At 36.9% G+C, this 14,757-nt stretch overlaps 1 protein-coding gene across 1 annotated transcript; it reads left to right on the top strand.

The window, feature by feature from the left end:
- The first annotated feature begins 7,160 nt into the window (after window positions 1-7,160).
- LOC131795886 (uncharacterized) lies at window positions 7,161-12,278 on the top strand. The gene is made up of 6 exons (XM_066169902.1): window positions 7,161-7,236; window positions 9,149-9,441; window positions 9,599-9,713; window positions 10,165-10,201; window positions 10,999-11,125; window positions 11,760-12,278. The coding sequence occupies exons 1-6, from the start codon at window positions 7,161-7,163 to the stop codon at window positions 12,276-12,278; spliced, it is 1,167 nt and encodes a 388-aa protein (XP_066025999.1).
- The last annotated feature ends 2,479 nt before the right edge of the window (window positions 12,279-14,757 follow it).

The raw sequence follows: 14,757 nt of genomic DNA on the forward strand, positions 1-14,757 counted from the left end.
GGAAGAAATCTTTCATATAATACCAATAATCTTTTGGATCGACGAGATGAATATTTCTCGAATAATGAGGTTGCTCTCCTGGATTTGGACTTGTGTCAGTAAATAACAGTAGCTTTACCCTAAGTCAATCTTCACGGAGTAATTTCTGCCGATCTTTAGAAAATTTGGGATACAAAGATTCTTTTGTAGAACACAAAATCTTAATTGAAAGTTAAAATTCTGATGATTTGTTGTCAACCACGGGTACGAGATGGTATCTGAATTCCTAATATCATTCAAAAATATAAAATGGCGCACATGTAACTTCGCTGGTAGAGATGGAGGAGTCACACATTAGCAGATAAATAGCTGTAGATGTAAGGTTAACTCATAAGCCCAGAATGAGACTGGGCTGGAAAATTACCTGATAATTTTCCCAGAAGCACTGAAAAGACTTGCTGCTTGAATATAACACTTCTCCTCAATTTAAGACCCGGTGTGTCCTTTACTACATCACCTGTTTCCGTTGAACTTAGCGACGAGCTTATTTGACTCATGTTATACCAACCAGATGGAGACGGGAAATCGTTTGTGCCGTTATCTGGTTATTGGTGTTACTGGGAAACACAAAAATATATTCTCTGTTTAGTTAGATTTCCATATTCCAAAACAATTTTAAAAAACTTTTGTCTTTTAGTTGCAAGCAAAGATATTAAAACTAACTTTCAAGAGGAACCTTTAGACCACATTATAGCCATGCATTCATCATTTGTACTTAATCTGTACGCGAAATGATTTCAGTGTCTCTTATTTCTTGCATGTTCAGTACATGAAAGGTAATAATTCCCTTATTGCCACAACGATATTTCAAGTTTTCTATGTTTAAGTTACCGTAAATAAAGTAAGCAAAAGACCTTTACTACGGAAATTTTATTCTGGCAAACAGGAGAGCTGTGATTGAGGTGAAATGATTTATATCCTTGCCGTTACAAGTAAAACCAATGTGCAAGCTAAATTATCCTGATGTGATTACGAAGAGACCTACTTGTGTAATGTGCTACAATTTCGATTTTGTTATGGTCTTATAATACAATTTAGTTACTTGATATGATAATTCCGTCAGACATAATAAACTTATCAAAAATTTCGAGATATCAAACCAAAAACAGATAAATTGAGCTTCAAATGTTAATACCTTTTTTCCTGTGCCATTATATCTAGCAGTTCTTAGCCGAAAGCGGAGTGAATATTGTTGAATAATCCCCGTGACGAGGTTGAGGGGATTTTTCAACAGTATTCACAGAGCCTGAGGAATGTGACTGTCTTAATATAATTGTTCAGGTGCTTTCGAATTCTGCTGTAAATTCTTTAAATAAAGAAAGCATTGCGCATATTTTGTTCAAATTGCGGTGATTACTCGTGTAAAGATGTGCGAGAAGTTTTAATTAGTAGGTTTATTTCATTCAATCAGCAACTGAAACTTGATATCTCTCCTCGGAAAAGTGTTCCATCAAACTCAGTAGTTGTTGCTCTTCGCAATTGAGTCTTCTTCCTAAGCGTTTATCACTTCCTCTGAAACATTAGAGTGATTTAGCAAGAGGACGGGAACGTCATTTCAGAACGGGAAAGCGCGCGGATAGTCTGGACACGACTCTATTTCGTCTTCTGGTGTTAGCGTTGCCGTTCTCCCCAACAAGTTCAGGACGTCATTACGCTGGTTTTCCCGTCGCGATCAAAACGCCTGGGATTTGCGCTTATAAACGAGATAATGCTGTTTGGAATTATTTCAGAACTCATTTCCAGGATAACCTGGTCCCTTCCTTTGGTTTATTCGGTGTATTTTGGGAAAATTTACCGCTTCATTTATGCTAAATTTCCGAAAGGAAACATAATCGTTGGCAAACGCTGGATCCAAGTTTTTTAGGGCTCAGCACACTTGTTATTGAGCAAGGCTTAAAACAGCAAAAGGGCTGTTCTTTGATACATTTCTTTGATCCTGTATGAAAACTTTAAGAATGGGACGCTTTTAATTTTATCATGAATCTATTCATCAATAAATTAAACTTGCTTCATGTTGAAGTTTATCAAAATGAAATATCACGACGCTTACCTACTGTATTATTCTATGTGATTTTTTGTTATTGTCGTTTTCACCGTGATTGAAAACTTTTCTGCGAATTGAAGTCAGATATGAAATAAAATTGAGAATAGCTCAGGTATGCACTTTTTTATGTTTGAAATTTTTGATCAGCGCCGATGAAATGACAATCAACTTGATTTCGGCACGGCTTTCTAAATCGATTAATTTGATTCAGTCTTGAACGACTTCATTCGTTAAAAAAAATTAAAATAAACAAAAACGGAAGAAAAAAACAGGAACGAAGTCTTATTCCAAAGTCTAACCGTTTCTTTGGTGACTAGTTTGAGTTAATTTCATTCTTTCACGGATAAATAGGAACTCATCGTAGACAACTACATGGTTGGGTCGCTTGGTTTCTACATGGTTTCGCCATAACTTCTGATAATTCTGTTCAAAATGCATTTCAACTCAAGGTGGTGCTCAAAAGAGATGTCCTGTCATAATTGAGAAGAATATTCAGTAAACAAGGGGAAAAACGACGACGATTTCCAAATTATCCTTTGATGAAGAAAAACGAGTAGTGCTGAAATCTAGTAACACGAAAGGAATGACAGCGACACAAATCAAAGAAAAAACGATTTCGTGGGCTTCAAAATGTGATAGATGAATCAGCAGACTCGAGACTAAACTGGAATGGAATAGTTTCAAAGTTTAATCGCCCATGTAGATTCATATTAACAACTTACTTGCTGTATCTATAACTATCCTCTGTTTGCACTTGTTACATAACTCTCATAGAGGATAATTTCGTTGTCCTCAGAGTGGTCTATAAAACCGAAAATTCAAAGGTGATGGTGATCTTTAAAAAGCTGAGGTGAGGATTTTCGTTTCAACGACTGCTAAATCACTTTTCAACACAACGCGACGGCGTTCTCGACCCAGTTTCTTGTCGACATTTTTGCTGCGCGCGCCGTTCTGAAATGACGTTCCCGTCCTCTTGCTAAACCACTCTATTGACAAACACGAGGCGAGCAGTTTGAAATTAGCGCCCCTGCCCCTCGCGCGAGGCGATTCTTGCGAGATATGACGCAATCCTCTATCGGCTGCTCCCTGAGCAGCTCTTACGCTTCTCCGTGCTCTCCGGTTGAAAATAAAATAAATTTCTATTCTGTTAATCTCATATTGGTCACTTATTACAAAAATGTAATAAGAAAAGCTTCAAGTCAGTACTTGTTGTGAAGAATATGTATCGGTCGCATTTTCACGCACCTTCATGGAGCACCTGTTTCGAACCAAACTTTGTTTCGATAAAGTTTTGCATCGTGTGCTGAAATGTTTAATTTCATTTATTCCATTTATTTTTCTTTGAAGAAGCCACGCCGAATATTAGAATTCCTTGTTTATTGCTTAATACGTTGCTAAAACAGCCCTGTTGATAGAAACAAATTAGGTACTTCCTGCTAGGGAAGGGTTCCCTGTAAAAGTTCCCTCCTGAAGAGATAGGCCATGATTTCGAACTCAGTGTATACCACGGTACCTATCGGAGTAATAAATGGAGTTTCGAGCCGAGATAGCTAACATGAAATTAAGAGCGAGGGAAACTTCAGCTTTGTTGCGAGTGATTTGTTTAGCCGATCACACTTATTTCCTTCGGCCTTAAACCGATTTCAACAAACAAATTCTACTTTCAACATGAGACATCCACTTTATGTTCGAAGAAAAGCTGCTCTTAAGCCTTGAGAGTATTTAAGTAAACGCTGGATTTTTGATGATCTTTAATATTCTATACGAAAGCTCTGGTACCAAGCGAAACTAGTATCCAGTCTCACTGGCGTACTATTTCAATAAGAGATAGTCCTCTGTCAGCATAGGTCTAATATCCGAAAGGTAGAAAAACAGGAAACGATGAGGACGACGCCAGAAGAAGAAGTTTTAGAAACGCATTTTCTGTTTGTCTTTTAATACTTTCCTATATGTTTAAGTAAGAAAAGTTTCCAACTTGCCGAATAAAAACCCATAGGATGAGAGAGTGCCCTCCGAATCACAAGGAAAAGCTAAACATTAGCCGACGCCGGGAATCTGAGTGATGTGTTTGCTTTACTAACTCGAAGCAGAAAAAGAAAAAAGCTGGAGAGGCGAAGCAGAATTAACGGAAGAAATTGCCTCATGTTAAGAGACAAACGATTCAAATTGAAGACGTTGCGATCACTTTAAGTGAAATCACAGATCAATTCCCTGGAAAATAAATATTTGTAGACATATCCTTTAAAAGTTTGGTAGGTGGGAGAAGAAACAGCTTAATGTAAAGAAACTAAAAGCAATTCACTCCAAGTGAAATCACAGATCAATTCCCTGGAAAATAAATATTTGTAGACATATCTTTTAAAAGTTTGGTAGGCAAGAAAAGCAATGATAAACAGCTTAATGTAAAGAAACTAAAAGCAATTCGTCATCTCCAAATTTCTCGCCCATTTTCAGCCATTTTGAACACATTATTCTATACAGAATGTTTAATGAATCAAATTATTAACGTTTTCAACCTAGAGAGGTCTAGATTCCACTCCAGTGACATAACTGGAGTTCAGACCTGAAAATAAAAGGTCAAAAGCAAATTAATAAACCAATAAAACAAAAACAAAAATACTTGTATAACGGACGTTCAGTTACAATACACCTGGTAAAGACAAGAGGCGTTGCATCCAGACCATATGTATGAGTTAAGGTCTACTAACGGTATCAGTGATTTGTTTGTATCGATAAGTAATGCAAACGAAAGATGAGATAATGGCTTTTAAGGCTAAAGATTAAAATTTTAGGCATTTTACGGCTAACGGTCAACTCTCTTCCTTGTGATTAAAAGAAGAACTTTTTTGTGTAACATTTTTTTATGACTAACGCCTGGTTAAAATCGGATACTTTTGAGTGATACTGTCCAGTTTGTTTGGAGGTCGGCAGTAACGTGGAGGTTGGTAATTAAGCAAAGCAAACGTCTTTAGTCTATTGCACGTTCGCGCGCGCTTCAATAAAAAAAAACTGTGAAAAATTTTGACATTTACAGAATTTTTATTCTCAAAGCTTTCCAGTTTATAGTTTAATCCGTGATTTCTTCTAAAGTTGCGCGAGTAGGACGATTTTCCGGAAGGTACCCTAATTTGTTGACAGTAGCCTTGAGGTAGTGCCTCAGTTTTGCACTGTACATCTTGTACTACGCATGAAAATCACGTTATCAAGGGAATGAGCGCGTACTAGCATTTAGAGAACACGCTATTTTTTTCAATCCAAGAACCAGATCAAGAGGTAAGATGGTCCTAAGCTCTTGAGCGAGCACGGCGGCTGTATTCTGTTCGCTTTAGTTTGGTGTACAGCTCATCCGCTTAAACTGGGGAAATTAAAAAAAATAAGTTATCTGAAGCGAAAGAAGAAGGCTTTAAGTCTATGTCGTTTAAATTCGCGTGATTTTCTCACAAATTATACATCTAATTGCTTTATACACTCGAGACTTTCAACCTATCAAGTTTTATTCAATGTTTACTTAAAAAATCCTTGCTTCCAGCGGCAGCAAAATGTACCTTGAGCCAATAAAATGACGCGCGTAATCATGATCAGTGCCAATACAGACAGAAATGGGTTAAGTTTGGCCCATTATATCTCCAAAACAAGCTTGGTGACCTGTCTCTTTTATTGTGTTTTTCGAAACAGAGATTGGTAGAGAGAATTTAAGGAAAGTCCGTAAAATTTTTCGATAACTTTTGTCTCTGAGGAATCACCTTAAATCTTAATGATTCTAAGATTGATTAATTATTTTTGATCATTGCATAAGTCTGTTCTTATCGCACCAACATGTATCCAATAGTTTTTTTTTAGATTTATTTGCGGGGCAGTAAAATTTCAGACGCTTGGTCCTATTCTCCGTAGCTTGAAAGAGATGTTTGTCTTATCGGTAAACAGATCAAACTACGAATTCCCACAAGTGAAACTGTTTGAAAACTTTTTATCACTCGTTATTTGCGACTCGTTGTAAAAATATCTCATTAAAGTAGTCAAAGGTTGAATGGTTGTCACTCGTGAATAATTGATAACATTACAAACAGAAAACAAACTAGCTTTACATGAAAAGCGGTAAAAATTTCCTTAAGTTTTCATAAAGAACCCCTATCTAAAAGATCGAAGACAAATTTAAGGTCTAGTAGACTTAAAGTCCTTGTCATTCGGTAGAAAATTAACGATTGAGTGAGCGGTAAATACCAAAGAGCACAGTTAGTACGTTTTGAAAAAATTTAGCCTAGACATCGAGGATAATTTTTTAATCGGGTTTTCGTTTCTTATTTTTTTCACCGGTTAGCTATTTTCCAACCTCGTCTAATACGAATACTTAAAAGGGTTTACCACTTAGTATAAAATGTTTATTAAAAATACAATGAAAGGTTGTGTCTTTGAAAAGAAGAAAGAAAACAAGAATCGGAACGAAAAGGTAATTGAGAATAACATTTCATAAAGTGAAGAAAGTTGTTTTTGTTACCTACGCTGTGATCAAAACAGGTGCTGAATGGACGTCACGTTTTATAAATGAAGCCTTTATCCTAATATTTGCACAAATGACTTCGTGTATCCTTCTAGTTGGATTTATTTGAGTCGCATGAACCCGTACAGTAGATTGCAGTTAAACCTTCTGTCAACTATTTGCGCCATGCGTCTGTGCTTACTGTAAAATAACAAAAATGATATAGGGATAAATTATTAAAAGTAGAACCTTCAAACGCTAAGAGTAACTTTCTTAAGATGCGCACACTGAGCCATTTGTCACGTCTAGTTCTTTCTCTTTTTACACAATTGTTAACCTCACCCCGCCCCCGTTGTCCCAAGCAGATTGACACAGGAGGTTAATTGTGCCATTCAATTGCAGAATTCCTCAGATAAGTCGCATAATGAAGCAGTTCTTTGCTTGAAATAGTCAGCCATCGTTTCGTTATCGAACCCCAGCAAGATCAACGATTTGTTTAAGAATATCACTTTGATGCCAATTGTTGAAAACCAAACTACTTGCAAATAATCTTACACACTATGAAAAGCTAAACTTTACTGGGCGCGTTAACGTTCCGTCATGTATTCTGATTTCAAGCGCCATCTCATTTTGCTTTCCTTGTCATCGATCTTCACTGCAGCCCAATGTTCCTCAGGTAAGTATTTTCATTATTTACTTCTGCTATTCAAGGTTTCTCCGTCTTTCTACTAAAAGATAACATACGTTGCAATCTAAATGGGCGCAACAACTGTTCAGGAAAAACATTTAGAATGACATTTTTTTTACGTTTGCAAATAATTCTTATTTTTCAACCCTATTATTCCGTTTAGTAGAGAGAAATTTGTATCGCCTACAGTCGGTTGAAGTTTTGTTAAAGGTAAGATTTACCTTTAATACTCTAGGTTCAAATGAAAGCTTCATAAAAGGGTATGTTTGGAGGAGAGTTGCCTCAATCCAAGCATTTACATCGGCCACTACTTGGAAAATAAATGCTCTAGTAAATTTTAACGTGTCTCATTCTCGTTCTCGTTTTAAGACCGACAGAGGTGAAATTACCGGGTTTTTTTTTTCAAAAAAAGATTAATTTCGTATCACTTTTTTTCAAGATTTAAGCGCGCGTAATAACAAACGAGGCACTTTCTGAACATGCTCTTCACAATAACCCCTTAAGACCGTTTACTTTGGACTAAAATTTATTCAGAAATTTAGCCTTTGGCACTGGAACTATTCAGTTGAGCGACGGAGAGTAACATTCTAACTCGCAAAAAGCAGGCGGTTATATTTAAATTAAATCCATAAACACTGTAAAATATAAGCCAAATACATCATGAATCGAGTGAAATATCACTGTTGGCTTATAGCATCTGTTTCGTTATGGAAATTTATTGTGGAGGTAGTTCACCTGGAGGCGATTTGTTTTTTCGTACCTGTGCTATGAGAGGATTAAAAAATGTAAAAATGATAGTCGGGAGAACGACGTGAACTGGAAAATCAACATAACTGTCGGAGTTGTAGGACAATTCCAGACAAAAATCTGATACTTTCAAGATATATGAAAAATCTTTGTTTCTACCTTACATGCCTTCATACTGTTTTTGAAGCCTAAGCCACATCTAACTAGCAACGTTGTGATGAATGTCAGACGCGTTTGGGCCTTAAGTAACTCGTTGGAAAATATGACTATCACCAGACTTCTCGTGTTCTTAACCCTATCTTTTCATCTGTGTTTGATGATTGAGGACTAACTACTGAAACAGCATATGCCGAATGGTCACTTCAGAACAGCTTGAAAAATTAGACTTCGGGTTTTATTAAAATTTTTAACAGATACATTATTCCGTTGGCATTATTCCCGTCTATTCTTTGTTTTTATCAGTTTTGTTTTTACTTCATCAAAGTATTAATTTTGCATCCTAGTTAGAGATATTTCTACGTCGCGTTTTCAAAAATTCTAGAAGTAGACAAATTCAAAACATTTCATCGGATTCACGCACTCAATTTGTTTATGACAACTTTTCCTAGACCTAGAACTTTAAATTCGTTTGAAGCAGGAACATCAACGTGTACTGGCTTATCGCTTAAGTTCTCTAAAATTGCCTTCTAAGAGAACTTCCACTTGGATACACCGGTGACACTATCCTTCACATACTTCAATAATCTTAAATTGCTTCACCTTGCATACTGAGCATGAGGATCAACAATGTCCAAAGAGTCGTGTGGGCAAATGAGACAGGCCAAGGAAACTTCTTTCACCACTTCATTACAGTATTTAAAATTCATCATCTATCTTCAGTATTCTATTATAACATGAAGCTTTAGGTCATGCTGATTCTCGCAGTTTGCAGGATGCGTGCCTCAAATAAACGGTAGCTCATTGATGGAGTTCGGTGCGCAGTATCGAAAGGTTTGAAGTTCTATTCTAAATGAGGATTTAAGGGAATCCTGCTTATTGACGAACAAAGGCCTAGCTTTTATGTTAAGGTACAATTTAAGCAAGATGTCATAGTTCAGCGAAATTGAACTAGCAAAGAGCTATTCATGATTAATCCTTACTTTTTTTACTTCAGACATAAACGCCTTGGAAGGAGATATTTTCCCTTCTGAAAAGACACTGAAACAGCGTCTCTTTTCAAAAGATGAGCTCCATCATCTGAACGTAACTCGAGTTGGAAAATTGACTGTGTCCGACCTGTTAGATTGCATAGTTGAATGTTTAAAAAATGCTTTGTGCCTCTCAATAAACATGGCGGCCTTCAAGGGAGCAGAGGGGAAGCTTTGGTGTGAATTGCTGTCTTCTGATAAGTACAGAGACATTAAGAACTACAAAGAAAACATGAGTTCGCATCATTTCTCTATTCTGGTAAGAACTTTTTCACAGTGTTCGAATTTGAACGTTAACAGTAGAGCGCGTTTTTGATTGAGTGTCGTTCTTGCAGTGCTATTCGGCCTCATTTATCAAACTTCTGTTCAAACATTCCCCGGTTTAAGATAACAACATGTTTCTTTTCTTATTTTAGTCTCCTTGTTCGTCCTGGCCGTGTCAAAAGGGAAGAATCTGCGTGCCAAATTACGAATACAACTCTTACCAATGTCTCTGTGAACCAGGTTTTATAGGAGAATTTTGTGAGAAAGGTAATGTGTCATTATTCTTCGGCCTATTCATAATAATAATCTGTTGCTAAGACTTTTTTCTGGAAAAACTTTTCATTTCTTCATCATGTGGTTCTCCTATTTTTCCTTGTGCCCTGTGTCGATACTGTATAAATGGATACCAGCACTATGTAGTTATTTGTATTTAAGTTGTACAGTACTTCTTTGAGTTCACCAAATGATGAGAAATCAGCAAAAAATAAAGTAAGAAGACTCGAATGAAAAAAGTGACTCTCCGTTAAAATCTTGGCCGAGCCGTCAATGCATGTCACAATTTTATTAAGGCTAAAAAAGCTGGTACATTTCCTACACAGAAATATGAACACAACAAATATACAAAACGCATTCAACTGCGAGGAAATTAGGCTTTAGATATTCTAAGTAAGGAAAATTGAAACATAGATAAAATAAATATTTCCTTTCTATCTCTTAGCTATTACGTCTTGCAAGGCGCTCTATGACTTCAAAAGGTAAGTTATAGGCCATACTGAAAGAATCAGAGCAGCAAACACAGCGGTCAACCATTGCGCATGCACGAGAGTTTGAAAATGTTAACAGGGATTTCCGAATGCGTGTGGCGTATTGTGAGATATCCCAACTGTTTTAACTCGGACGCTTCGTTTCGGTGATAAAGGATGATGATAGAAGCTTTCTTCTACCCTTGCTGCACAGTCTGCTTTCTGCTTTAAACATAGACCTGTGATCGTCACAAATATCTTGTGTGGCTCTGGTTCTTTCTTTTTCCACATATTTTCCTTGGTGTTAACCGGCAACTCCACCATGATCACAACAGAGAATAAGTACAGCCAGCACGGCCAAGTTTACGGAAGACTTCATCACTCCGCCGTGCAAAGTGCACAAGTGTGTAAACCAACACACAATAGGGTCCAGAACAACAATGTGTACAAGTCTTAGCATTAGAAACTTCTAACTCTCCTTAGAAACTGCAAAAACTACGTCTTACTTTGATTCTCCTTGTTTACAATATCAAATTATCTTTCATACTGCGCATGTGCAATCCTTTACGAAGTCACTTTCCGTCCCAGGTCCCTTCCGGAGGCGTTCTAGAGGGACAGACAATGCGCATAATAGGTCAGGATCCAGAGTATTGGGGCGAGAAGGAAAAAGGCTAACAATTTATTAAGACCCAAAATATCTTTGCAGTAGTAACAAAACAATCCCGTTAACTTTTTTATTTTTTGGATAGCATTAACTTAATATAATGTAAAGATTAAATCATTTGATGCGTCATTGTTAATGTCAATAGGTCTAATGTCAGTCAGCTTGTCACCCTCCGTTTGGACTCCCAACCAGTCCCCGTTCTCTGTCACATGGGAGATTTTGGATGTGGAGATGGAGGATGGACGCCAGTTATGAAGATTGACGGCACAAAGGTGCAATTTGGTCACGTTTCAGTCTCTTTTGTGTAATTAGAGCCGATTTATAGTGCTGCCATAAATCTTAGAGTGTTATAAAAGTGTTCAGCTTGATGGCGAGAATATTACCTTCTAACTAACCGAGCGCAAGGGTCCTACGAAGGAATACTGGCGAGGTTAATAAGTAGTTTGTTACATGGCAATCGGACAAACTTTTTTTCTTTCGAATCTTCCTTCTTTTGCGAACAATCATATGGGGAACGTTATATGGCGAGACCACCTTATCATAATTGATGATCATCAGTAAAGACTACAAAAAAACCAACATATCTATCAAAGACAAAAAAACAGACTAACAGCTTCCATTTTTCCTATATTATGATAAGTTTAAAAAGATTACCGCAGACTTGAAGATTAAAACGGGCTGGCTTTAAATGGTTTTATTTGCCTGACCATACATCTAAAAAATACCAGCATGATGATGGTTAAGAAGATCATATGTATAACAATCGATAGGATTATTAGAGTAATTATTATGATACATCAGATTTACAAGCTATAACTTTTCTTTGAGCGAAAAATTACGTTAATTGAGTATTTTTGATCGAACGATTCTTAGGAGAGAAATGAAGGAATGATTAATTATTTTTAGACAACCTTTCACTATAATGCGAGTTACTGGAGTAATTATGAAGAATACAACCTTCCCGGGGGAAAGACTGGATTTGATAAAAAGGAAACAAAGCTGCCCACCTACTGGAACACGTCCTTCTCCAAGCTCTGTCTCGGTATGAAAATCGGACAACATATTCAGTTCATTGTCATCAACAAGCAAGCTCACTCTCTGTACTCACTCATCGCTGATGAGCATTATCATTCCACCTCACTGGGTCGTGGCACGTGGAAGAAGCTGATTGGTTCGCAAGCCTCTTTACAGCGCAACTGCAACAGGGAAGGGTTCAATGTCTTTTTTGGTAAAGAGAAAAGTTCTAAAGCAAGAATTGGTATCGTTGCCAACAACGAGAACGATTGTTACTCGTGTGACTCAAGGATTGGATTTGGCACAGGAGGGATGCACGACAACTCTAACACATGTGGTAACGAAGCCATGCACTACACAGATAATGGTCATAAACATATTAAAGCCATGGGATACATCTTGGTACAATGAGAAAGAAATCTTTCATATAATACCAATAATCTTTTGGATCGACGAGATGAACATTTCTCGAATAATGAGGTTGCTCTCCTGGATTTGTACTTGTGTCAGTATATAAAAGTAGTTTTACCCTGGATCAATCTTCACTGATAAATTTCTGCCGATCTTTAAAAATTTGAGATACAAAGATTCTTTTGTACCACCGACATCTTTCATTGTCACAGAAATCTCAATTGAAAGTTAAAATTATGATGATCTGTTGTCAACCACGGGTACGAGATGGTATCAGAATTTCTAATATCATTCAAAAATATAACTTGGCGGTAGAGATGGAGGAGTCATACATCAGCGGATAAATAGCTTTAGATGTAAGGTTAACTCTTAAGCCCAGAGTGAGACTGGGCTGGAAAATTACCTGATAACTTTCCCATAGGCACTAAAAAGACTTGCGGCTTGAATGTAACACCTCTCTTCGACTTTAGACCCGGCGTGTCTTTTCACTAAATCTCCCGTTTCCCTTGAACTTAGTGACGAGCTTAGTTGACTCACGTTATACCTATTGGATGGAGACGGGGAATCAGTTGTGCCGTTATCTGGTTATTGGTCTTATTGGGCAACACAAAAATATATTCTTGTATTGTCAGATTTCCACATTCTGAAAATATTAGAAAAGCCCTTGTCTTTAGTTGCAAGCAAGATACTTTTAAGGGGAACCTTTAGACCACGCTATAGCTATGCATCCATTATTTGTACTTATTTTATACGGGAAATTATTTGCCTCTTATTTCTTGCATGTTCAGTACATGAAAGGTAATACATTTTATTATTGCCACAAAGTTATTTCACGTTCTCTATGTTTAGGTTACCGTAAATAAAGTATGCGGAAGACTTACTACGGAAATTTTATTCTGGCAGACAGGAAAGTTGTAATTGAGGTGAAATGATTTCTATCTTTGAAGATAGAAAGAAGTTTGAAACAAAACAAATCTGCTGAGATTTTCGTTAATCCTACTCTCGCTTTTATTTCTATTCCTTCGAGTCTACCTTCGTTTTTCAGCTGTTTTTAGCAGTTGACCGCAAAATGAGAACAAACGTTAGCTAAGCAGATCAGTGACTTGCCTCAGAGCGATTGAACGACGATCGAAATTCAAAGGCAATGAAATTTGCATAGGATTATTAATTTACGCCTTCCTCATATCACTTGAAATTATGACAACGTCACCAGTCCCTCGCAAGTATAACACTTTGACGAAACATTCTTTCTCAATCGATCAGAATGCGTGTTTTATCAATATTCGTGGTATCGGTCTCCAAGAATGCTTTCGGTAAAAAAATTAATACCGCACTCTCTCATCTGTCCTAAAAAGACATTTCAATGAATTTCATTGTGTATCATCATTGTCACGCAAAACAAGGCCTAGGCATTTTGTTTCTTCTACTAATCAACCAATTTTGTTATTTTTTGCAATCATTAGTAAGCTGCAAGGTTATGAGGAACCACCGTCGCCCACGTGATTATTTTTTCCAAAGGGAAACGGAAAGACGATTTTGGCTTCCTATTCAGCCTTCTGTCATCATTGTGAGAAGAAAAAGAAAACGTCTCATTAACTCTGTTACAACTATTTGTTTTATCATGTAATTAAATGGCTCCAGGATTTTCTTGCCCCCTATCAATTTGTTAGAACTTGATAAGGAGCCAGCCATTATGGCCCAAATTCTTTCCGACGGAAGGAAACTGGGAGTCAACGGTAGCGCCCATCTACACAAAGTTTTGCTGTCGAACGATAAAAGATTAAAAAATTCGTATGGAATCGGAAAAGAAGAAATAATAAGAAAAGATGAAAGAGGATAGGCATCAGAATTTAAGCAATCTAGGCTTAAATTCTAATGATGGTCAATTAATAATAATTGGTTTTTGTTATTCAATAAGTCTTATATACTCAAAAAAGAAAAAAAAGAAAAGAAACGTTATTTTTTTGCAGTTTGGCCTTGGAGCGAATTCTTGTCTTTTGATAAGGACGAAGACGGCGAGAATTACAACGAAAAAATGGGTTTTTATCATTTTTCTTTTCAGGTAGGCACTTTTTCCGACGCAGGTGTTGTTGATAACTTTAAGAAGAGAAGAGCGTCATTCATCCCCGACGTACTGTTTAAGCATTCACTGGTCTTGACGATAAATAATTTTTCTTTATTCCTTTATTGCAGTCTCCTTGTTCTTCTTCACCTTGTCAAAACGGAGGAACCTCCCTTCCGAACTACGAGTACAACTCTTTCGACCGTGTCACTGAACAAGGCTTCGTAGTATGAGATAAGACCATTTATTTAACGTCAAATACATAGGAGGTGGTCTCCCACTCTCCCAAGCCCGAGGCTCATGATATAAGTGTTTCACAAGCTAAGAAAATTAGGACTATAAGTGATAAAAGCGAATAAACCTCAGAATGGAGTAGAAATAACTTATAGAGATTACATACATTTGTATAAATAATTG

Source organism: Pocillopora verrucosa, chromosome 7, assembly GCF_036669915.1.
Source record: "Pocillopora verrucosa isolate sample1 chromosome 7, ASM3666991v2, whole genome shotgun sequence".
Taxonomy (NCBI): domain Eukaryota; kingdom Metazoa; phylum Cnidaria; class Anthozoa; order Scleractinia; family Pocilloporidae; genus Pocillopora; species Pocillopora verrucosa.